Below are 24,333 nucleotides of genomic sequence, written 5' to 3' on the forward strand. Positions count from 1 at the left end.
TTCCAAATCAGAGGGGGGTGACCCCCTCTCACCTTGACTTGTTTGGTGGTCATTTTGGCCTTCCAAAGAGACCCTATCTTGCATGCTTTGGAGTCACTTTCTAGGGTCAATTTGGTGAGTTTTGGGACTACCATATTGATTTTCATAGTTTTTTATGCCATTCTAAATGTCTATCTTGCATGTGTTTAATAACTCCTCGCATGGCCCTCTAAAGTAACTCATCATTTTTGCATGCCATGGTTGCATATCAGTGATTATTTGGGCTTATTTTCACATGTTTTATTCACTTATTTTTCTGGTTTGGTGAGATTCCATGTGCATCCTATACCTGCCATGTAAACCATGTTTGCTAGTCAAAATTGCATGCTATTTTAGTCTATCTTGCTAGCATCTTTTGACCATGCTTTGAACTGAAAATGTCCATGTTTTGGGACTGCCTTGGCTCTGTCTTCATGCTTCATGATTAAATAATGCATGCTTTGTATAGCTACAAGTCATTCCATGTGCCTAGTTTTGAGTTACGGGGTTCATCTCATGCATCGGGTGTCATATTTCTATAATTCGGGACCATTTTGCATCATATTTCAGTGCTGGAATCTACATGCTTGTATGCCATATTCCATGCCTTGCCATGCCTTGTTAGAGTTGCATGTTATGCCTTAGATTCGGTCCCCGGTTTGCATGCATGCGTGCACGCATTTCGAGAGTCTCATTTTCATTTAATGGCTACTGATGTGAGTGTGGCTGAGGTCCACTCATGTTGGTGTAAGTCCATCGTGCATTGTGTATGCCATTTTATTTCGCAGTATTGTGTATGTTAGGTTGTATGTTAGAGCATTGTGTATGCCTCGTTACATCGTGTATTGTGTATGCCATTTCATAGCATTGTGTATGCTAGGATGCATGTTAGGATCGCATTCATGCATGTCATGTATATTGCATAGTGCTTGGGATAGGAGTTAGCCCAAGCACGGGAAACGAGGGACGTTTCGTACTCCGAGTGACGGAACGTGTCTCAATTCCCTGTCGCCGACATTCCGGATTACCCATGATGGAGTTTAGGCCTTGTTGTGTCCATATGTGCATTCATTTCATATTGAGTCGTGCAAATCGACTCCTCGGCCATCATACATCGAGATGCGTGATTGGTGGCACGAGGATCGAGGACTATACTCCCTGAAGAGTAGTCATGCATACATATGTGAACATACTTTGCCATGCCCCTATGTTGCTCTCTGTTGCAGCAAATCAGAAATCGACAGCCTTCTGGAGCTTGGCACGCATCCCGAGAACAATTGTAAATAGAGGCAAACCGGGACATCGCAATGGATTTCCGCGCAAGGCAACTCAAGCATGCATCATCCATCATTTGGAACCGAGCTGAGGCGGTCCATGGATTTGCGTGCCAATTTACTGCTTTCCTAGATTAATTTGCTAATTAATTAAGATTTTGTACTTATTCGGACTGTACTATTTATTCGGGACTGTATTATTTATTCGGACCCTTTGTACAAGGGCAGTGTTGTAATAAGTGTGCGTGTGTGTGGTGTATGTCTTCCAACCCCACGTCTTTCTCCCTTTTATTTATCAGCTTATGATGGTTAGATTAGGGCATGTTTCATTAGCATACAGTATGATAGCATGTTTGCATTCATTCATCTGTCTTGTATGCACCAGGCTCGGCGCATCATACTAACTGCATTTGTATCTCAATTCCAAGTTGAATACATGTTAGTTGTAGCATTTCACATGCCATCTTTAGAATAGCCGAGCCTATCTTAGTTGCATTTTTGCATGTGTTGCATTAGGCATTTCTGTATAGTTAGGATCATGCATGAATTTCTAACATAGCTTTTGTTTTGGCTTGGAGTACTCGGTAAGTGTTTATGCTTTAGCATCCTTGCATGTGTGTGAGTGACTGCCATGATAGCATGCTTACCATAAGGCTATATGCTTATGTGATATAACTGCCTGAATGCCTGTGGGTGAAGGTTGGATTATTTGAATTGGAATAAATGCATTGACTATGAGTTTTAAGCCCACTAGATAGTGGCAAAATCATGTTTTCCTAAGCCCAGCCGAGGGTGGCAAATCCACGTCTTAGCCTACTTGCGGGTTGCACCATCAAACCACTTTCAAAAATAAACATGAAATGTTTTGTTCCAATTCAGACGATCCAGTCTATACTTGTATGCTGTGCGCATCACATAGTAAATCTAGGCTAATAACCGGAATAAGAACGCATAAAGTTTTCAAAACTAGATATCATGGTTAGTAGAGGCCGATCTTCGATCGGGCGAGCGGGGGTGCTCACGAAGTGAGCTTCCCCAATCGTACTTAAGTTCCCGAGCTGAGGCAACTTTGGTGATGACGAACACGTGGCCTTAGGCAATGAGTCAGGGTTTCCTAAATTTTTCAAAAATAAAATATTTAGGTGGCGACTCTGTATCTGGCAAAGCAGTCCATGTTTGGCACTTCTTTCAAAAAATCTGTTTTCTCAAAACGATTTGCCGGATTTGGACTCTTCGGTTCAGATTAAGAACCATGACAATTTGAGAGTCCGAACATGTAGTGACCCCAATATGAACGGAACGGGACCCATCCTCCCGGGGCGTTCGGGGATGTTTATACCCGCTCATTTTGTATCTGGCAGTTTCCGACAGGGCCATCAGCGCCGTACTGATAAAGGAAGAGCTGGGGGAGCAGCGGCCAGTGTATTATGTGAGCAAGGCAATGGTTGACGCCAAAGCACGCTACTTTCTGCTGGAAAAACTCATCCTAGCCCTAGTCATGGCGGCAAGAAAACTGATGCATTACTTCCAAGGACATAGCATTGGGGTGCTAACAGATTATCCCCTCCGATCAGTACTACAAAGTGCAGAAGCATCAGGACGTGTTTCAAAGTGGGCTCTTGAACTCGGCCAGTACGACATTCAGTTTCTACCTAGAACCTGAATCAAGGGACAGGTGCTTGCTAACTTTGTCACTGAATTCACTGGGGGTCTTGCCGATTTCAAGTCCGATGAGATTTGACCGGAGCCGAACTAGAGAATTTATGTTGGGAACATTTGGCAGTTGTACTGTGATGGGTCATCCAATCAGGGGGGCAGCGGAGCCGAAGTTGTAATCATGGCTCTCGACGGCGTAATAATTGAGCAAGCCGTCAAACTCGGCTTAGAAGCGTCAAACAACGAAGCCGAATACGAAGCCCTTCTAGCCGGTTTGCGGAATGCACATCTTCTGGGTGGTCGGCGTTTGCTTGTATTTTGCGATTCAAAACTGGTGATCAATCAGTTAAAGGGAGAGTATGCGACAAGAAACGACTGTATGGCGGGTTACATGAAAATGGCCAACTCTTTGCTGGCAAAATTTGACCATCATGAATTGAACCAGATAATACGTGATCAGAACACACATGCAAATGCCCTTGCTTGCCTAGCCTCCGCCATCAACTCAGAGATTAAACGAACCATCGAAGTAGGTTTCATTCCAGAGCCGAGCATTGGCCCTTCGGAAGAAGTCCAGGTCAATGTTATAGAATATGGACCGAGTTTGATGGATCCCATTGCCGCATTCCTGTCTTCCGAACAGCTCCCAGAGGACAAGAAAGAAGTGCATAAGCTGCGAAACAAAGCCTTGCGATACTACTTGGACCCGCAATGAAGGCTTTATAAAAAATCCCTCTCTGGTCCATATTTGGAAGGTGTGCACCCGGACAAAGTCGAGGAGCTTTTGATTGAAATACATGAAGGCAGTTGTGGCGCCCATTCTGGCGGGCTGTCCTTGGCTCATCGAGCCATAACACAAGGTTATTACTGGCCGACAATGAGAGCAAACGCCGAATGCTACGTAAAAAAGTGTGAACAGTGCCAGAAGTTCTCTCCTTTGACCTACCTGCCTGCTGAAGAGCTAAGCTCCATAACCAGTCCTTGGCTGTTCGCCCAATGGGGACTTGGCATTGTCGGACCACTGCCGCGTGCCCCGGGTAACAAGTGATTTTTGATTGTCGCGACAGATTATTTTACAAAATGGGTAGAAGCGAAGGCACTAACCCACATCCGAGATACCGACGTAAAGCGTTTTGTTTGGAGAAACATCATAACACGGTTCGAAATTAACTTTAGGATTAAATTGGAAAAATCATAAAACATGAAGGGTCGAAGTGGGAAAAAACAAACTTAAAGGGCCAAAGTGTGAAAGTGACTCTAAACATAAAGGGAGCAAAGTGTAATTTATCTTAAGTTATTTTGGTAACTTTTTAACTTTTTGGTTAAAATATGAGGTGAAAAAAATTAGTATACTTAGGATACTTTTTGACTTTTTACGAAAATACATACAAAAAGTAAGAAGAAAGAGAATCTTTAACTTTTTTTATACAGTTCTTTAATCTTTTGACTTTTTGGTATTTTTTGACTTAAGCCTATTTCTGAAAAATAAGTTAAAAGTTGATTTTTTTTTTTTTGAAAAAATGTACAAAAAAATAAAAAAATAATGTGACCAAATAATATAAAAAATCCAAAAAAATTAACTTTTAACCATATTACCCAAATAAATCTTAATAAGCCTGTGTTTGGCAAGTGGGTTTGCAGGCTTTTTTGGCTATTTTAGCCACAAAAAACAAAATAGACTATTTTAGCCATAACAAACAAAACATCACATCAAACCTATAATCATTACATTCTTCTCTCACAAAAAAACTCAAAAAAGCCAAAAAGTCCTTCCCAAACTAAGTTTTTAAGCCCAGGCTAAAATAGTCAAAAAAATCAAAATGCCAACCCACTTCCCAAACGGAGGCTAACTATTATGGTAACTTTTTAAACTTGCCCTTAGTCCACTAAACCAAATGGATGAAACCTATTGGCAAGGCCGGTAGTTTTTTCATATTTGATTAAATATTAGGCCAAGTTTGGAAAGACTAAATAAGTGTACTTTTTGACTTTTCTTGTATTATGTGTAGAAAAAGTAGAGAGGAGATATTGATTGATGTGACCCAAAAAAGATAAAAAGATGAAATAAGTGCACTTTTTAAGTTTAGCCAAACTTGGCCTTAATAATCATATGATCATATTATAATTTATTTTTAAAATTATATTTATTAATTATTTAAAAAAATTATATGTATAATTCAATTATATAATTATCAATATTTAATTAATTTAAATTTTTTAATAAATAATTTACTTAATAAATCAATTTAAAATTAAATATACTAAGATAAGACAACACCTGTGGTGGAAATAAAAGTGAAGTGCAACAGTGATGCCATATCACAGATGATACTATCTAAAAAATTTCTTACCATTATATGTGAAAGATTGAAAATGAGATTCATTCGCTATATATAAGTTTATTGTTGGTTGATGATATCACATCAATAATATCATCATGATATTAAAACTTTTTAACTTATTTTAATAATTCGAATTATATTCATCGAAGATATCATTTATGAAAAGAATCATATTAATTAAACATATATAACTTGATAATAAGACCACATTTACTTTGTAAAAAATAAAAGTTAGAATAATTTTGATAGTTTTTTTATTTTTTTTTATTTTTATAAATTGCACTTGATCAAGGTTACACATATTTGATTAATTTAATTTCTTTTCATATATAATATGATTAATAAATTGTGAAGGTGTTTGGGATGAGCCAAAAAAAAAAAACAAAATAGATTAAAATAGTCAATAAAACAAAATGTTATATCTAATCTATAATCATTTCATTTTTCATATTACAATCATCAAATCAACTACAAAAGAAATCAACTAACTTCCCAAATATAATTATTTTAATTAAATTAAAATAATCAAAACACTAAAATCTAATTAAAATAGTCAATTTTTAAGTATTATTATGAAACCATGTAAAATAGGGCTAAGGAAGGAATTTGCGAAATTCGTAATCTGATTTGGTCTAGTCCAATCCAGTAGGTTTGGATTGGTTTTTTGAATCCATGGTTCGATTTCAGATTGAAAAATTTAAAATTCGTAGTCCACAGATCGGTTCCGGATTGAACCTCACGGTTTTGGATTGGAACCGATCCGGACCGTATAAAATAACCAATATTTATATTATACACACTCCCACATAATATCTTCTCTTATTCCATATCAAACTTAAACCCAAACCTAAATCCACATAGTATCTTCTTTTATTACTTTTGTTTGTTGGTTTTTAGTTTTAATTTGTAATGATTTAAATACTTATAGTAAAACTAGTTTTCTTATGATTTTTTAAATTCTAGAATAGTATGTCGTTATTATGGAAAGACGTGTTGTTATTGTGAAACTAATATGATGTTATATTTTTGTCTTTATGAAATTAAAATATTTTATATATTCTTTTGTCATTTAATTTTGTGAATCCGTAATTTTAAACCGATTCAATCCGTATTTAAATGGATTAATTCGGATTGATTTCATAATTTAAACGGATTGAATCAAATTTAATTTTTCAAAAATAATAAATAACAAATAGATCCTAATTTTATTTTAATTGAAACTAATTCAGACCATGCTCGCCACTAAACGAACCGTGACCAGAGATCTCACAAGAGCAGTGGTGCGCCTCACCAACCCCAGATCCCACCCAGTGCGGCTTTGTGCCTATGTGCCTCTCTCTGTCCTTACCTTAAAAATAGTAATTAATAACACAACAAACAAACACTTGAGATCAAAAAATAATAAATGATAATGGGGTGTTTGGGTAGAAGACTTTTTTAACTTTTTTTTGAATTAAAATAATATTAAAAGATAAAATAAATTAAAATAATTAATAAAAATTAAAATAATATTAAAAGATAAAATAAATTAAAATAATTAATAAAATAAAATATTATATTAAATTTATAAATATTTCATATATATTTTTTTTTTGATAAATATCACATCCAACTTATAGAAAATATTATATTTAATTTATAAATATTTCATATATATATATATATATATTTTTTTTTTTGATAAATATCACATCCAACTTATAGAAATTCAATCACCTTTCTAAACCTAACTTCCTAAAATAACTAAAAACTAAAATAATTAAGTAACAAATTCTCAAACACCCACAATATAACCAAAAAAAAAACAAAAAAAAAAAATAAATAAAAAATGTCTGTCATCTCTCTATTGATTTCCAATCCTAGTCTTCACCTGCCATGCTCTGAGCTCTGAATCTCTCTGTCTTTCTTCACCCATTTGAGCCACTAAAGAGAAAGAGAGAAAAATCTAGAGAGAGAAACAGAGGGATGCATGTGCTTCAGTTGAACAGCTCGCGGCCGCGGATTTCGCCTCGAATTTCAAGATTAAACGCGATTTCTTGTCCTTCGAAAAGGTCGGTCACTTGGGAGTTTTGTTTGATGTCTTTTACGTCTCTTTGTTTATGTGTTTCTATATCTATCATTTGTTTAAAAATTCAGAATCACACATAAATATCGAAATTTATAATCATAGGCCAAGCGGTGCTCATTAACCTATGAGTATTCTATGAAAATCAACAAAGTTGAAAATAAATAAAAAATGAAGAAGTTTTCAAATTTTGAATTTTAAATTTTGATCTAAGTTTTTTTTCTTTCTAAGAAGTGGAATAGAGTAACCCGGTTGAAGCGTTATGATCATAATGCATTGTATGCCTCATAACAGGAGTAAAAATTGAGTGTCACGGTTATCCAACATCAGCATTGACACATGATATCACCAACCAACAATAAACCTACATGTGAAGGGTAAATGGCAAGAAATTATTAGATAGTGATACTAATGATAATGACTTGGTATCAATAGGTCCCATTCGTCTACCCTTTCCCGGAAGGCGATGATTAGTCATAGCTATTACCTTGACACCAAAGAAGAGTTCAGCCAAAGGCTTTATTTCTGTCTTAGTTGATCCTGTTTCGACATTTGAATAAAATTTTGCAGTAGTTGTGCAGAGGTAGTTGTATAGGGGCAATTTGGGAATGGAAAAAAGTGTGACAAAGTTCACACTAAATCGAGTTGTACACTTCATTCATATAATAGAATAGATGCAAATGCACAACCGTGTCATTTTTAGAATTCATATGTATGATCAAAAGGAGAGTATATAGTCAATATGTGGAAAAGCCAAAAAGATTGCAGACACTCCCCAAAGCACGAGTGCAGTCAATATTTGGTGTTTTAAGGGGCGTCCGTAGCAAGATTGGTGAAAAAACACATGAAAGTAATGGACTCCATGGAGTGACACTTGGAGCTGTTGTTTTCTAGTATTGCCTGCTTGATTTGTAGAGAGTAGTGGAAAAAAGTTGTGGTTTGGGCCTTGCTTGCTTCATGAATTTATGTTGCTTGAAACTATGATTTGAAAATTGAATGAATTCAAGCCACAGAATGGGAGCAGCCTTGGATTAATTTGAGCTCATTTGGTTCAAATGCTCTTGGAAATTGTTTCCATAGCGTGCATAGTTTTGTGCTCATAAGGAGTGCTTGCAGTGTTTGAAGTATTGATTCTAATTTGGATTTTTTTTTTATAATTTTTTTAATTTTTAAAAGAGCATCTTTATAAAATATGATAGATTAGGAAACTCTTTATTGGAAGATTTATAATCTTTCTTATTGTCATCAATGTATGAGCAATAAAATTAACCTGAATTTCACTTGAAAGCTGAACCTTTCTGACAACATTATACTTTTCAGACAATTAATGCCATGCCCGTGTTGGCGGATCGATTCCTCAGCTTTACGTGTGAGAAATTTATTAATCAATGGTGAAGGTACGTTTTGAACAGTCTATGTTGGAAAAGTCAGGATTAATATTTCTTTTTATCCTTTCAAAACTCTATCCTTGTAGTGGAATGTTGAGCATATTCCAGTTTCAATTGATAAGAATTTTGCACATGTATGACCTAAAATATGTTATACTCATAATGGGCACATATAAAGGATAAGGATCCTTTGCCATGGTTTCTGACAATGATCTAGTTGTGTTTTTTTTTCTCTTAACAAGACAAATTAGCAAAATGCATAGTCCAATGGCTCGAGTTTAAAAATGAAGTAAAATCACGTTAAAACTACGCCCCCTAAAATGACGTAGCTTTGCTTCAACTTTAAAGTTAATAGATATCAAGATTGATTTCCATATAAATGGTTGCCATTATCTTGGTACGATGCTCTCTTTGCTTTTCTACTTTCTACACTTTTGGCATGTTGGTTTCTTTTTAAGTCTTACACATTTCAACTATTCTACTTTTAACATGACAAACTCTTGGTTAACAATCCTGCATGAATTGCCTTACCAAAAAAAAAAGAAAAAGAAGAAGAAGTCCTATTTGGAAAGTGGGTATCAGAAATATGTTCAGTAAAGTTTCAGAAAAAAGTTAAAAAAATATGTTTGGAAAATCTGGTTTTTGATGCAGTTTATTGGTCTCCAATACTTGTACAGCATATTCTCTTAAATTGGTTTATATGTGGTTTTGTTCTCATTAGTATAGTTTTACTTTTATTCAAAAATGTTTGGCATTGGTTAGTGGATGTTCCATTTGCTCTTGTGCTAGTTGATTGATGAATTGTCATAATCCTTTGCCAGGGAAACGGGATGCTATTTTTCAAAGGACATGTTCTGAGTTGGATTCCTCTATGAATTTGAATGCTTCAGACAATTTTCATGCTAACGACTTGAGAGTGAACCTAAAAAGTAGTATGAAGGTGAGAATTAAAAGAGGGGCTGCTAAATTTCAAAAAGTTAAACAGTGGATGTGTTATCTGAACTTTAGAATTTCAAGAAAGAGATTTGTAATTTGCATGCTTCAGTGTTGAATATTTTCAATGTGATAGCTTGAATTGGTTGTGTACTTATGATAATATTTCTTGTGGAGAATTTGTGGTGATAATTACTCTAATTTTAATTTATCCCCTTTTGCTTAGGCCTTAAAACATGAAAACACCTTGAAGTTCAAAAGATGCAAACTTTGCTAGCGTTAACAACATTGCAAAATGCCTCAAATACCATCCTCTAGTTCTTTCTCTCTTTTATTCCACCACTCATCGCCCACCAATACCACCACAGAGTTCTTCCTTTTCACTTCTCTTTCTAACTTTCATTTTCTCTTTGTTAGACAATCTCTATTTCCTTTCTTTCCATTCTTTCTCTCTTTACCCAAACTGCCACCACCCATTTGTTCATCTTCTCCATTTTGTTATTTTCTTCTTCCCCCCTCCATCCTTTCTCTCTTTTTTCTATTGGCAAGCTGCGTTTGTTGAATGTCTTCACACCAGCTTGAGGCGGAGTGTTGGAATTAGGAAATTAGTATTTTGTATAAAATCTGTTATTGTGTAAATTGCAGATTTAGTGCCTTTGATTATTTTATTTCTTAATTTGTAAATATTCATTCAATATATATCCATGGCTTGGCCTTATTCAAAGGTAAGCCTTTCAATTATTTTCTTCTTCTTTAGGTTGTACGTGTGAGAATATGCCTATATTCAGGCCTTGTTTGGCAAGTGGCCTTTTTAGCCAAAAAGTCACTAAAAAAATCAAAAAGCCAATAACCCATACAAAAAAGTCAAAGATTCCCTTTTCTCTCTACTTTTTGCACATCTTTTCGTAAAAAGCCAAAAAGTCATCCCAAACATACTAGTTTTTTTTACATCACATTTTAGCAAAAAAGCCAAAAAGTTACTAAAAAAGCTTGTTCCCAAACGAAGCCTGAGAGTGTTCTCTTTTTTCCTTTTAGGATTAGGAATTAGTGTTCTATATCTATTAGAATTCTATATCAGTAATGTATTCGTTTAGGATTAGGAATTAGTGCTCTATATAAGTGATATATTCTTTGTTCAATTAATACAATCTAATATATAGTTTCATTCAGAAAAAAAAAACTTGCATGGTATCAGAGCTACTGTCGGAACCCTAGGAGCCGTTTGCTATTTGCTAACTCTGAGTTGGCTCTGGATCGTAGTTTTTCCCTTTGTTTCGTGACTGGTTCTCCCTTGTGACTAGGTCTCTATTGCCTTTGATTCGTGGCTCAGTGTGAGTCGCTGGTCCAGTGTGATCCGTGGGTCTCTGGCGCATCTCTCTACATCGCTAGATCGTGGTTCTTCTCTCTGGTTTGTGGTTTTCTGGTTCGCTGTCTCTCTCTGTCTCGCTGGTTCTCCTTAGGGCTTCGATATTATCGCAATCGAGCTCTCTGGTTATCTCTCTCTCTGGTTATCTCTCTCTCTCGCTCTCTCTCGTATTGAGCTCTCTACTTATCTCTCTTTCTATCTCTAGTATTGTTATTAGTATCTGAGTTCACCGGTATTTGACGTAGCTGTGCTAACTTTGGGATTATTATAGTTTGACCCCTCTGATTAAGTTGTTTTATACTTGGACAACATAAACTTTGCTTTATTACAATGTCAGATACTAAAATCCAAGCCATCAAATGCAAACTCATTGGTGGCAATTATGCCCCTATTGGGCCAGTGTTATGAAGAATTTTCTTCTTGGTCAAAAAAAATAAGGCTATCTTTCTGGTTCTGTTTCTCGTCCATCGGACCCAAAGGCAGAAGGGTATCTGACTTCCTGTGATTCTTGGGATTGTGATAATGCCCAAGTTCTGACCTGGTTTCATGACTTTGTGGATGATCATATTGGAATGTTTTCCAAGTACAATACTGCCAAGGAGGTGTGGGATTATTTACTAGATGTTTATCGACAGTCCAACTTTGCTAAGCGGTATGGGTTGGAAGCAGCTATTCAGAGTGCTCATCAGCGGGATTAGACTATTCAGGGCTTCTATGTTGAGATGACAGGTCTTTGGGATTAGTTGGCTCTTATGGAACCATCTAGTCTCAAAATACTAGACGCTTATCTTGAGTTTCGGGAGCAGGATCGTTTAGTGTAGTTCTTAACGGCTCTCTCCCCTCAGTATGAGGCTATTTGAGGTGGCATCCTTCACCGATCTCTTTTTCCCTCTGTGGATGCTATTGTTCGTGAGCTCTTCTTCGAGAAAACTCGTCTTAAGACGGCCAATCAGACTCTGCCTCCTTCTGTCTTCTTGGCTCCTGCCAAGCCTCTCTTGTTATCAACCACACCTCCTCATTAGCTTCAGGCCACTGCGAAACCCAAGAAAGGACCATTAGGGCCAGATGAGTGTGCTTTCTACGATCAGAGAGGTCATTGGAAGAACAACTATCCCAAGAAGGGGCGTTAGTCTGCTCCGTCTTCTTAGACACAGTTCTGCGGTCCTACTTCGGGTATTGTTCGACCTCCTGCCACTTATACTGCATCTACTCCGGCTCCTGATCTTGACTTGGCTTCTTTGAGTGCTCATGTTGCACAACTGCAGCATATCTTGTCCACTTCTTAGCCATCCTTATCTGCCTCCGCTCTTACCTCTCTTCATTCAGGTTTGCTTGGGTCCTCTTCAAGTGTCCCTTCTTCTGTCTGGCTTTTTGATACTGCTAATGGGTTTGGTATGTCTGTTCTGTCTATTGGGTTTGTTTTACCCTCTGCCATGTTTGCTGTTACTAGTCTTTTTGTTCTTTATATCCCTCAGTTATCTGTCAGTTTCTTATCTATCAGTCAACTTGATGTGTCTGGTTTTGATGTTATCTTTTCCTCTTCTGTCTGTTGTGTGCAAGATCGGGTGTCCAAGAAGCAGATTGGGGCCGGCTGTAGAGTTGGAGATCTCTATGTGGTCGAAAGCTGGCATCTCCCTCTATCCACCTCTCTAGTTGCACTTTCCTCGTTTCAGTTAGATTCTCAGTTGAGTCAGTTTTACTTATGGCATTCTCGCTTCGGTCATTTGTCTGTTGACCGCTTACGATCTTTAGCTTAGTCAGGGTTGTTGGGTAAAGTTTCTCCTAGTCAAATTGATGAATGTTTGGGGTGTAAACTTTCCAAAATGTCAGCTTTACCATTTAATAAAAGTACATCTATTTTTGTTTCTCATTTTTCTCTTGTGCATATTGATGTCTGGGGACCCTTTACTGTTCTTACTAAAGGGGGTTCTGCATACTATGTGTCTTTTGTTGATGATTGCACCCGTTACACGTGGGTTTATCTTATGACTTGTAAGTCTGACTTCTACTAGATATACCGTACTTTCCAGTCTGTGGTCACTATACAGTTTGGGTCTACTATTAAATTGTTGTGGTCTGACTTAGGTGGGGAATACTTTAAAACTGAATTTTGTGAATATTTGGCCAAATTGGGTACCATTTACCAAACTTCTTGTACTGGTACACTTTCCCAAAATGGTCGAGCTGAGCGTAAACACCGTCATCTCCTTGAGACAGCTAGATCTATCCTCTTTGCCTTCGTTCCGGCTCCGTTTTAGGGTGAGGCAGTTTTTACTGCTGTTTTTCTTCTAAATCGTATGCCTTCCCCTTTCTTTCTGGTCGGTTTCTTTATGAGGCTTTGTTTTCTTAACTTTCTAATTACTCCCTCCTTCGTGTGTTTGGGTCTGTTTGTTTTGTCCTTTTATCTCGTAAAGACAGGACTAAACTTAGTGCCCGGTTTGTCGTATGTGTCTTTTTGGGTTATAGTATCACTCAGAAAGGTTATCGCTGTTATGACCCTGTTTCCCGTCGCTTTTATGTCTCCCGCCATGTTGTCTTTCTTGAACATCTATCTTACTTTCAGCTTCCTCTTCTCACCGCTCCAGTTTCCAAAGAGGATTTGGTTCATATTGATCCATTTCCTTCTGAGGTCCCGTCTGAAGAATACATCTCCACAGTTCCTCTTGCACTTGTTCCATCTTTTCCTCCTGCTTCACCTCTGGCTGCTTCTCCTCCTCCTTCATTGTTAGTTTATTCTCGTCACAAGACTCCTCCTCTACGAGTTGTCTCTGCCCTTACTGCTGATCCTCCTGCTTCTGATGACTCTGATCCTGCTGCACACTGATATCCTCTTCGAGCACGTCATCCTCCAAATAGGTTGGGTTGGTCTAATACTTGTTTTTCTGCTTCTTATCGTACCTTTTTGTTTGCACTACTGATGGTGTTCCTCTGGACGATCCTATGTTATATCGTGAGCTTGTGGGTTGCTTAGTTTATCTGACAGTTACTCGCCCTGATCTTGCTTATGCTGTCCATGTGGTTAGTCAATTTGTTTCTGTTCCTCGCTCTACACATTGGGTTGCGTTGCTTCAGATTCTTTGCTATCTTCACAGGATTATCTCTCAGGGCTTGCTATTCTCTTCTACTTCTTCCTTAGACTTGGTGGCCTATGGTGATGCTGATTGGGTTGGTGATGTTAATGATCGTAAATCTACTTCTGATTTCTGTATGTTTCTTGGCGATTCTCTGATTTCTTGGAAAAGCAAGAAACAAACTGTTATTGCTCGTCCTACTGCCGAAGCTGAGTGTCGTGCTATGGCTCATGCTACTGTTGAAATTGTCTAGCTTCGTGGTCTCTTATCTGACTTGGGTGCCCTCAGTCTTCCCCGATCTCTCTCTATTGTGACAACCGAAGTGCTATTCAAATTGCTCATAATACTGTCTTCCATGAACGGACAAGTCCGTCAACATCTGCAGTCTGGCTTTATCTCGTTTCCTTTTGTCTCTTCGACCCTGCAACTTGCTGATTTCTTCACCAAGATTCACACCACTGCTCGATTTCGGTTTTTTCTTGACAAACTCTCAGTATTTTCTGCTAAAACACCTGAAGTTTGAGCGGGGGTGTGAGAATATGCCTATATTCAGTGTTCTCCTTTTCTCTTTTAGGATTAGGAATTAGTGTTCTATATCTATTAGAATTCTATATCAGTAATGTATTCGTTTAGGATTAAGAATTAGTATTCTATATAAGTGATGTATTCTTTATTCAATTAATTCAATCTAATATATAGTTTCATTCAGAAAAAAAAAACTTACAGTATGTTTAACTATTACCGAGTACAAAGAAAGAGTTTTGGGTAGATATCTATGTTACACGGACTCAGGTACGGGTATCGGTTGCGGGTGTGTATCTAGGGGTCGGACACTTCAAAATTAAAAATTGTGGATACGTGGATATGTATCCAAATTTAGATATGGGTACGGAGATACGTTAAATAGATTTTAAAAAAAAAATATATTTATTATATGAAGATGAGTTATATTATATAAATAACAAATAAAAATTATAAAAATTATTTTAGATATAAAATAAATTAGTTATTTTTATTTTAGACATAACAATTATATTATTTATGATATATTATATTATATAATTTTTTTCGGATGAATAACATTATATATTATTATATTAATGTAATTTATACTATATATTAATATAAATGTAATATGAATAATAATTTACAAAAATTATTATTATATATGATATTTTAAGAAATAATAATTAGATATTTTATTATATATGATAAAAATTATAATTTATAAATTATATTATATATGATAAATTATATAAATTATATTGTCTATGATCAATATATGTGATCAATTAAAACAGAGACGAAGAGAGAGAGAACAGTGAACAGATTGAGAGATGAAGAGAGAGAGAAGCAGAGACGAGACGAGACGAGACGAAGAGAGAGAAGCACAGAGACGAAGAGAGAGACGAAGACGATCGAGATCGAGATCGTGATCGACAGTGAGAGAAGAGAGTGACGAAGATGATCGAAGCCCTCAGAGACGAAGACGATCGTGATCAATAGTGAGAGCCCTAATCGTGATCGATGATCAAAGCCAACAGCGAGGTTCTCTCTTCCTTTCTCCTTTTTCATTTCTTTTGCTATCTGTAAAGAGCCGTGTCCGAGAGAGAAGAGGCAAATCCGACACAGATCCCACACCCGCACCCGTGTCGTGTCGTGTCGACACGGGTACTTCACCCCAAAGTGCCGAGTCCATGTAACACAGGTAGATATAGATAAAGAGAGAAGAGATTCCAAACTATCTCCAATCTCTTTTTTTCTCTTTGTCCAAACTATCTCCAATCGCTTTTTTCTCTCTTTATCTATATCTACCCAAAACTCTTTCTTTGTACTTGGTAGTAGCTAAACATACAACCTCAAGAAGAAGAAAATAATTGAAAGGATTACCTTTGAATGAGGCCAAGCCATGAATATATATTGAATGAATATTTACAAATTAAGAAATAAAATAATCGAAGGCACTAAATCTGTGATTTACACAATCAAAGATTTTATACAAAATACCATACATACAAAATACTAATTTCCTAATTCCAACACTCCGCCTCAAGCTGGTGTGAAGACATTCAACAAACGCAGCTTGCCAATAGAAGACTGAAGTAGCATTGGACCCACAGACTTTGTGAACATTGGCTAACTGCTCAGAAGAAGAGACAAAGGATGGATTCACAACACCTATCTGAACCTTTTCTCTAATAAAATGTATATCAACCTCGATGTGTTTAGTATGCTCATGAAGTATTGAATCAGAGGAAAGCATAATAGCCAATTTGTTATCACAAAGCAAAGAAGAAGGAGCAAATTCAAATCCCAACTTTGCAAGAATAAATCGAAGCGATAGAATTTCACATGTGCCCTATGCCATAGCTCGATACTTAGCCTCTACAGAAGATCTAGAAACAACTACTTGTTTCTTACTTTTTCATGATATAAGATGATCACCATAGAAAGTACAAAAACCTGAAGTGGAACGTCGATCAGTCATGGATCCTGCATAGCTAGCATCAGTAAAGTAGGAGAGCCTGGATTGAGAGTCTACCGAGAAGAATAATTCCAAACTAGGAGAAGTCTTTAGGATCTCAAAATGTGATAAACAATATCAAGATGCTCTGTACGAGGTGCATGTATAAATTGACTCACAACACTAATTGCAAATGTCAGATCAGGTCTATTGTTAGTCAAGTAAATGAGATGGCCAACAAGGCACTGATACATGCTTGGGTCTGCTAACAATTCACCAGACTCTGATGTGAGCTTAACATTAGGCCAGTCCATATAGAGGTTTGCTCTGGCTTTAAATGGCCCCCCCGCTAGTGGACGGTGGGATTGGTTCCCCAGGGATTAGTCGAGGTGTGCGCAAGCTGGCCCGGACACCCTGAGTTATCAAAAAAAACATTAGGATCTATAGGAGTAGAAGCAAGTTTGTATCCTAACATACCAGTATCCTTAAGCAAATCAAGAGTGTACTTCCTCTGGGACAAAGAAATCCCTTGATGAGAGCGCGCAAACTCAATACCCAGAAAGTATTTGAGATTCCCCAGATCCTTAATATCAAATTCTCTGCCTAATTTCCTTTTGACCTGACTAATGCTGTCTGTATCATCACCTATGAGAATGATATCGTCCATATAAACTAACAAGATGATACATTGGCCTGTAGAATTATGGTGGATGAAGCAAGTATGATCAGAATGACACTAAGCAAACCCCATGGATAGGATAATCGAGCTAAAATGACCAAACCATGCTCTGGGAGACCCAAAGTAGATAAAAGATTATAGGTAAAATTAGTAACATGCAAAATAGAAGACAAGGTAATGTTAGAGGATAATGAAACAGCACCGGTATGATGCACAGAAGATGAAAAACCATCAGCAAGACGAATAGATTGAGTAACGGTAGTAGGGACTGGAGAGGAAATAAAGAAAAACTTACCCGTCATATGATCATTAGCCCCTGAATCCAGAACCCATGAGGGACTAGCAAATTGAACATGGAAAGCAGTAGAAGTACCTGTAGCAAGAGTAGCAGCGGAGGTAGATGATGGGCCCTGAGAACTAGTGGTGAGGGATCTGAGTTGGGCCTGAATTTGTCTAATCTAAGTCTATAGCTATTGAACACTATTAGAGCCAGGAACATGAGAGGCCTCCACTAGAGCCGCAGTACAAGAGGAGCTAGTACCACGTGTGTGAGAGAATCATTGCTTCAACGCAGGATGAAGTTTGAAATAACGAGCCTTAACATGCCTAGGTGCACCACAATGATGACAAGTCGCACAACCGCTTGAACCTCGAGAGCTAGAACGTGCAGCAAGAGCCATCTGATCAGATAATCCTGGAGCCACTGGAGAAGGGCTAGGTTGGACTACTCGCCGACGGTGCTCATCACTATCAATGGTAGCAAAGGCCTCATAGAGAGACGGCAAAGGTGATGCGTTTAAAATTTGAATCCAAAGAGACTCGAATTTAGAGTTTAAACCCATCAGAAATTGATAAGTGTGTTGTCGGGCAAGATGTTGGGATTGGGACATAAGAGAGGCAGCCTCTAGCGGAAGCTCGGTCAAAGGCTCGTATTGAGCCAATTCTTCCCAACGGGCTTGGAGATATCCAAAAAACTCAACAACAGTGAAGCCCAAAGTAGACTGAAAAGCATGAGGTATCTCTTGATAGAGCTCAAAGATGCGAACATCGTTATAAGCATGAGCATACATCTGTGATAAGGCTTTTCATAAACTTAGAAAAGTATCACAATACAGAAACATGTGATAAATTTGTTGGAATATGTCCCACATAGCTTGGAGTTGCCCTATCTGTGCTAGTTATAAGGTTTCAGTTTCTCTCCTTAATACCTGGGTTTTAAGGAGAAGTGTAGGCTAGACTTTTCAATTTGGTATCAGAGCTTGGTTGGGCTTGTGACGGGTGTGCCGTTTGTACGGCTAGTGTATGTTATGGTCCACGAGGGTGTGTTGGAATATGTCCCACATCGCTTGGAGTTGCCCCATCTATGCTAGTTATAAGGTTTTAGTTTCCCTCTCCTTAATACCTGGGTTTTAAGGAGAAGTGTAGGCTAGGCTTTTCAACTTGGTATCAGAGCTTGGTTGGGCCTGTGATTGGTGTGCCGTTTGTCCGACTATTGTATGCTGTGGTCCAGGGGAGTGTGCTGAAATGTGTTCCACATCGCCTGGAATTGCCCCATCGGTGCTGGTTATAAGGCTCTAGTTTCCCTTTCTTTTATACCTGGGTTTTAAGGAGAAGTTTGGACTGGGCTTTTCAACTTGATATTAGAGCTTGGTTGGGCCTGTGCCTAGTGGGCTATTTGTCCAGCTAGTGTGTGTTGTGGTCTAGGAGGGTGTGTTGGAATGTGTCTCACATCGTTTGGAGTTGTCCCATCTGTGCTAGTTATAAGGCTCTAGTTTCCTTCTCCTTAATACCCGGGTTTTAAGGAGAAGTGTGGGCTGGGCTTTTCAATTTGGTATCAGAGCTTAGTTGGGCCTGTGACTGTTGTGCCGTTTGTTCGGCTAGTGTATGTTGTGGTCCAAGAGGGTGTGTTGGAATATGTCCCACATCGCTTGGAGTTGTCCTATTTGTGCTAGTTATAAAGTTTCAGTTTCCCTCTCCTTAATATCTGGGTTTTAAGGAGAAGTGTGGACTAGACTTTTTAATTAAATTTAGTCCTCCATGGAGTTGAAGATCCATCCCAATATAGTGCAGTTATCAATATCCCATTGCCTACTTGTAAGGTCTATATCAGCAGGTGGGGTAATAGCGGATGAAAGCCAATGAGCCTTCCCCTTGCCCCCTAAATAGAGTTTAAGGGAACGACTCCAGGTAGCAAAATCTTTCCCATTCAACACCACACTTGTAATACGATGAATAGGAGTTTGGTGAGAAAGAGAAAAATCTGAACTCACCGGGGTAAGTTTTGGGGTTACCATAGGTGTAATAGTAGAAGATCATTCATTCATGGTGCTAGAAAGAGGTCCAAGATATCACACAGCAACAAATAAAGTAACTGAGAAGTTGGAACAAAACAACGGCTTAACCCAATAATTGCCATCGAATAACCCGGTAGCCCAACAAGTGAAGTAAACACACGAAAAGTGCTTACCACATAAAAAACAAGAACCTTAGAAGGGGAAAAAAAGGAGTCACAACCTCCTCAAAGGGATTGTCGAACTAAACCCAATACAGCAGGGGTCTATTCGGCCTTCATTATAGACTCGGCAGCAAGGATAGAGGGCTGCAGAGATGCTAGGATGGTAGAGAAGACGCTGTCGACTGGTGCAGAGAGAGAAGAAGGACAGGTGGGTGGATAGGTAAGGGTGGAAGGTCTATTGGTGTGATGGGTGTGGGTGTGGGTGTGGGTGTGGGTGTAGGTTACCAAAAGAGAGAGGGTGTCTAGGGTTTGGCTCTGATACCAAGAAGAAAATAATTGAAAGGCTTACCTTTGAATGAGGCCAAGCCATGAATATATATTGAATGAATATTTACAAATTAAGAAATAAAATAATCAAAGGCACTAAATTTGTGATTTACACAATCACAGATTGTATACAAAATACCATATATACAAAATACTAATTTCCTAATTCCAACACCTAACACATGCCAAACTTGAAAGTAAGGAATGGTGGTTTGAAGATTGCTGGTGTAAATGCATTTTGCACAGTAAGTTAGGGAAGTGGCAACCTTTACATGATATAAAAAATGAAATAACACAAATTTGTAGTGACAAAGTGGTGGTAGGGAGGGTTTGAGTATAGAAAGCAGCGAGAGAAAGAATTAGATAAGAGGGGAGGGATTAGGCTAGGGGAGGTACTAGTGATAGAAATGAGAGAAGTGGGTGGGGTGGGAGGCAAGTTTTGTACTAAGTGGTAGTTGGAGGGTGTTAGGGTAGGAAAAACAATCTGAGAAGATGTGAGAGGTTGTGGGTGGACAAATGGTTGAGTAATGGTGAAAGAGTTGAGAGAATATTATGTAATTATGGTATTATGTATCAATTAGGTAGGTTGATTGTGAATATTCGATTGATTGTATATGGTTATTTCTTATTATAAATTAGATTTAGGATTGCTATAAATATTGGTTGTAATCTTTGTATTCTACAAGTTGAATATACAAGTTATCATCTTCAGAAACTTACATGGTATCAGAGTCGTGTCCGAAACCCTAGCCATCAGCCTCAAAAATTGCGATCTTCATCAACAGAAGTAGCAATCGTTGTGCGACCTAAGATTTCACGTTGCCATCGTCACTCCTTCACTCTGTCTTCTTCATCGCGACCACTGGTTTTCTATCTTGGACTTGTTGCGATATACTTTTGACTATGATCGGACTCGCGATTCTTGTTTCTGGTTCATGATTGCTGTACTTTGTCTCAGACGATGCGCGAACCACCTCTGGCCCTCTTCTTCTTGTTTGCAATCTGGTTCAGCTTCGGATCTAGTGACCGTCGTCTTCTGTCTTACGATCTGGATCTCAGCTTTGGTGGTGTTATTGCTAAGTATTCTTGGTTTGCTGGTTATTTCACTCTAACCTCGAGGTTTTCTGGTATTTGCAATTTGACCCCTTCTAAGTTCTCATCATGTCTGAAGACAAAAGTCGTGCCATTAGTTGCCGACTAACTGGTTCCAATTACACATATTGGGCCAGTGTTATGAAAATTTTTATCGTCGGCCGTAAAAAGTGGGGTTATGTTTTTGGTTCGGTCCCTCGTCCATCTGATCCCAAGAAAGTGAGATATGAGGCTGCGTGTGATGCTTGAGGTTCTGATAATGCTCAGATTGTGACTTGGTTACACAATTTTATGGAAGATCGCATTGGCATGATGTTCTCTAAATATTCCATTGTAAAGGAGGTGTGGGCGTATTTACCCAGTGTCTATTAGCAGTCCAACTTTGCCAAATTGTATGAGTTGGAAACTGCTCTTCAGGGTGCTCGCCAGCAGGATAAGTCTATTCAGGACTTTTATGTTGAGATGACTAGTCCCTGGGATCAACTTGCTTTGATGGAGCCTCCTAGCATCAAGCTGCCAGATGATTATCTACGGTTTCGGGAAGATAGTCGTCTGGTCCAGTTTCTAACGGCTCTCTTTGTGAGAATATATATTGTATATATGGCATGCTTGTGTATATTTGGAATTAGGCAATTTCTTTTTCTTTGTATTTCCTTTTTGAGTATTTTTCAGGCTTCCGCCGGTTTTACTGCATCTGCTCTAGCTCCTGATCCTGACTTGGCTTCCTTGAGTGCTCAGATTAGTCAGCTTCAGCATACACTGTCTACCTTCCAACCATCCCCATCTATCTCTTTTGTTTGTTCTATTTATTCAGGTTTGCTTGGGTCTTCTTCAGGTATCTCTTCGTCTGTCTGGCTTTTTGACTCTGGTGCCTCTCATCATATGACTCCTCATCTCTCTTTACTTCAAAATTGTACTCTCCCTCCCTTTTCTATTACTGTTAATGCTGCTAAGGGGTCTGGTATGTCAGTTATATCTGTTGGGTCTGTTCTATCGTCTGCTATGTCTGCAGTCTCTATTTCATCTGTCTTATATGTTTCTCAATTATCTGTCAGTTTATTATCTATTAGTCAACTTGATGCCTTTGGTTTTGATGTAATCTTTTCTTTTTCTATCTGTTTTGTGCAAGATCGAATGTCCAAGCAGTAGATTGGGACTGGCCGTAGAGTTGGAGACTTCTATGTGGTGGAGAGCTTGCATCTGCCTATGACTACCTTTCCGGCTGCCTTTTCTTCTTTTCAGTTAGATTCTCTATCAAGTCCTTTCTATTTGTGGCATTCCAGATTAGGGCATTTGTCTGCTGACTGCTTACGGTCTTTAGCTCAATCAGGTATATTGGGTAAAGTTTCTCCTAGTCAACTTATTGAGTGCCGGGGGTGTAAACCTGCTAAAATGACAGCTTTACCTTTCCGTAACAGTACTTCTATATCTGCTACACCGTTTTCTTTAGTTCATACTAATGTCTGGGGCCTTTCTCCTGTTCTCACCAAGGGGGGTTCTGCATACTATGTGTCATTTGTTGATGATTGCACCCGTTACAATTGGATTTATCTTATGACTCATAAGTCCGATTTCTATCAGATATACCGTACCTTTCAGTCTATGATTACTACTCAGTTTGGGTCTACAATTAAAGTGTTACGGTCTGACTTGGGTGGGGGAATATTTTAAAAATGAGTTCTGTGAGTATTTAGCCAATTTGGGTACCATTCACCAAACTTTCTGTACAGATACACCTGCCCAAAATGGTCGAGCCGAGCGTAAACACCGTCATCTCCTTGAGATAGCTAGGTCTCTTCTTCTCTCTACCTCAGTTCCGGCTCCATTCTGGGGGAGGCAGTTCTTACTACTGCTTTTCTTCTCAACCGCATGCCTAATCTCTTTCTTTCTAGTTGGTCTCCTTATGAGGCTTTGTTCTCCCAAATTCCTAACTACTCCCTTCTTCATGTGTTGGTCTACTTGTTTTGTCTTTCTTTCCCGCAAAGATAGGACCAAACTTAGTGTCCAGTCTGTTGTCTGTGTCTTTTTGGGTTACAGTCTTACTCAGAAAGGCTACCGCTGTTACAATCCTGTCTCTCGTCGCCTTTATGTCTCCCGTCATATTGCTTTTCTCAAACGTCTGTCTTACTTTCAGCTTCCCCCTTTTACTGCTCTTGTTTCCAAAGAGGATTTGGTTCACATTGACCCCTTTCCTTTTGGGGTCCCGTTTGATGAGCACATCTCCACTGTTCCTCTTGAGCCCATTCCTACTTCTCCGTCTGCGTCACCTATGGCTTCTTCTCCTCCTTCGGCTTCTTCTTCTCTTGCGTTGTTGGTTTATTCTCATCGCTAGGCTCCTCCACCACCAGTTGTCTCTACTCCTGTTGTTGCTCCTTTTGCTTCTGACGACTCTGATCTTGCTGCACACCGATATCCTACTCGTGAGCGTGGTCCTCTAAACAGGTTGGGTTGGTCTAATACATGTTTTTCTGCTTCCTATCGTGCCTTTTTCTCTGTTATTCATTATTTTTCAAAACCACAGTCTTACACGGAGGCCTGTCAGGATCCTAATCGGGTTCAAGCTATAGAGGATGAGTTGTTTGCCTTACAGAAGACTCACACTTGGGAGTTGGTTCCTTTGCCTGCTGACAAGAATCTGGTTGGTTGCAAATGGATCTATAAAGTCAAGACTCACTCTGATGGTTCTCTCGAGCGCTACAAAGCTCGTTTGGTTGCCAAGGGTTTCTCACAGGAGTATGGCATTGATTATGAGGAGACATTTGCCCTTGTTGCCAAGATGACTACTGTCCGTACCTTGATTTCTGTTACTGCTGTTCGACATTGGCTTCTTTATCAAATGGATGTTAAGAATGCTTTTCTTAACGGTTATCTCACTGAGGAGGTCTACATGTGTTCTCCCCTTGGTCTTCTCCACTCCTCTGGGCAGGTTTGTCATCTTCGGCATGCTCTGTATGGTTTGAAGCAGTCTCTTCGTGCTTGGTATGATCGCTTTCAGACTACTGTTACTGAGCTTGGGCTTCATCCTTCTGCTTTCGACTTTGCTTCCCTCAGTATGAGGCTATCCGTGGTGGCATCCTTCATCGGTCTCCTCTCCCCTCTGTGGATGCTATTGTTCGTGAGCTCCTCTCCAAGGAAACCCGTCTTAAGATGACCAGTCAAATTCTGTCTCTATTTGTCTTCTTGGCTCCTATTCAGCCTCCTCT

The 24,333-nt window shown here is 38.7% G+C and overlaps 1 protein-coding gene across 9 annotated transcripts in view; it reads left to right on the plus strand.

Annotated features, from left to right (window-relative positions):
* The first annotated feature begins 7,042 nt into the window (after positions 1-7,042).
* LOC114258722 (putative ion channel POLLUX-like 2) overlaps positions 7,043-24,333 on the plus strand; it is a 35,981-nt gene continuing 18,690 nt past the window's right edge. For 4 of the 9 annotated variants that reach the window (XM_028198707.2, XM_028198704.2, XM_028198705.2 and 1 more), the window contains exons 1-3: positions 7,056-7,341; positions 8,676-8,752; positions 9,565-9,683. In XM_028198707.2, the coding sequence (XP_028054508.2) occupies positions 7,256-7,341; positions 8,676-8,752; positions 9,565-9,683 (282 nt within the window). In that variant the 5' untranslated portion in view covers positions 7,056-7,255. Of the gene's footprint in view, positions 7,342-8,675; positions 8,753-9,564; positions 9,684-24,333 lie in introns of all 9 variants that reach the window. The other 5 variants (XM_082877569.1, XM_028198706.2, XM_082877568.1 and 2 more) reach the window with 2 other exon arrangements.

This window comes from Camellia sinensis, chromosome 7 (assembly GCF_055761805.1).
Source record: "Camellia sinensis isolate YWXY chromosome 7, ASM5576180v1, whole genome shotgun sequence".
Taxonomy (NCBI): Eukaryota; Viridiplantae; Streptophyta; class Magnoliopsida; order Ericales; family Theaceae; genus Camellia; species Camellia sinensis.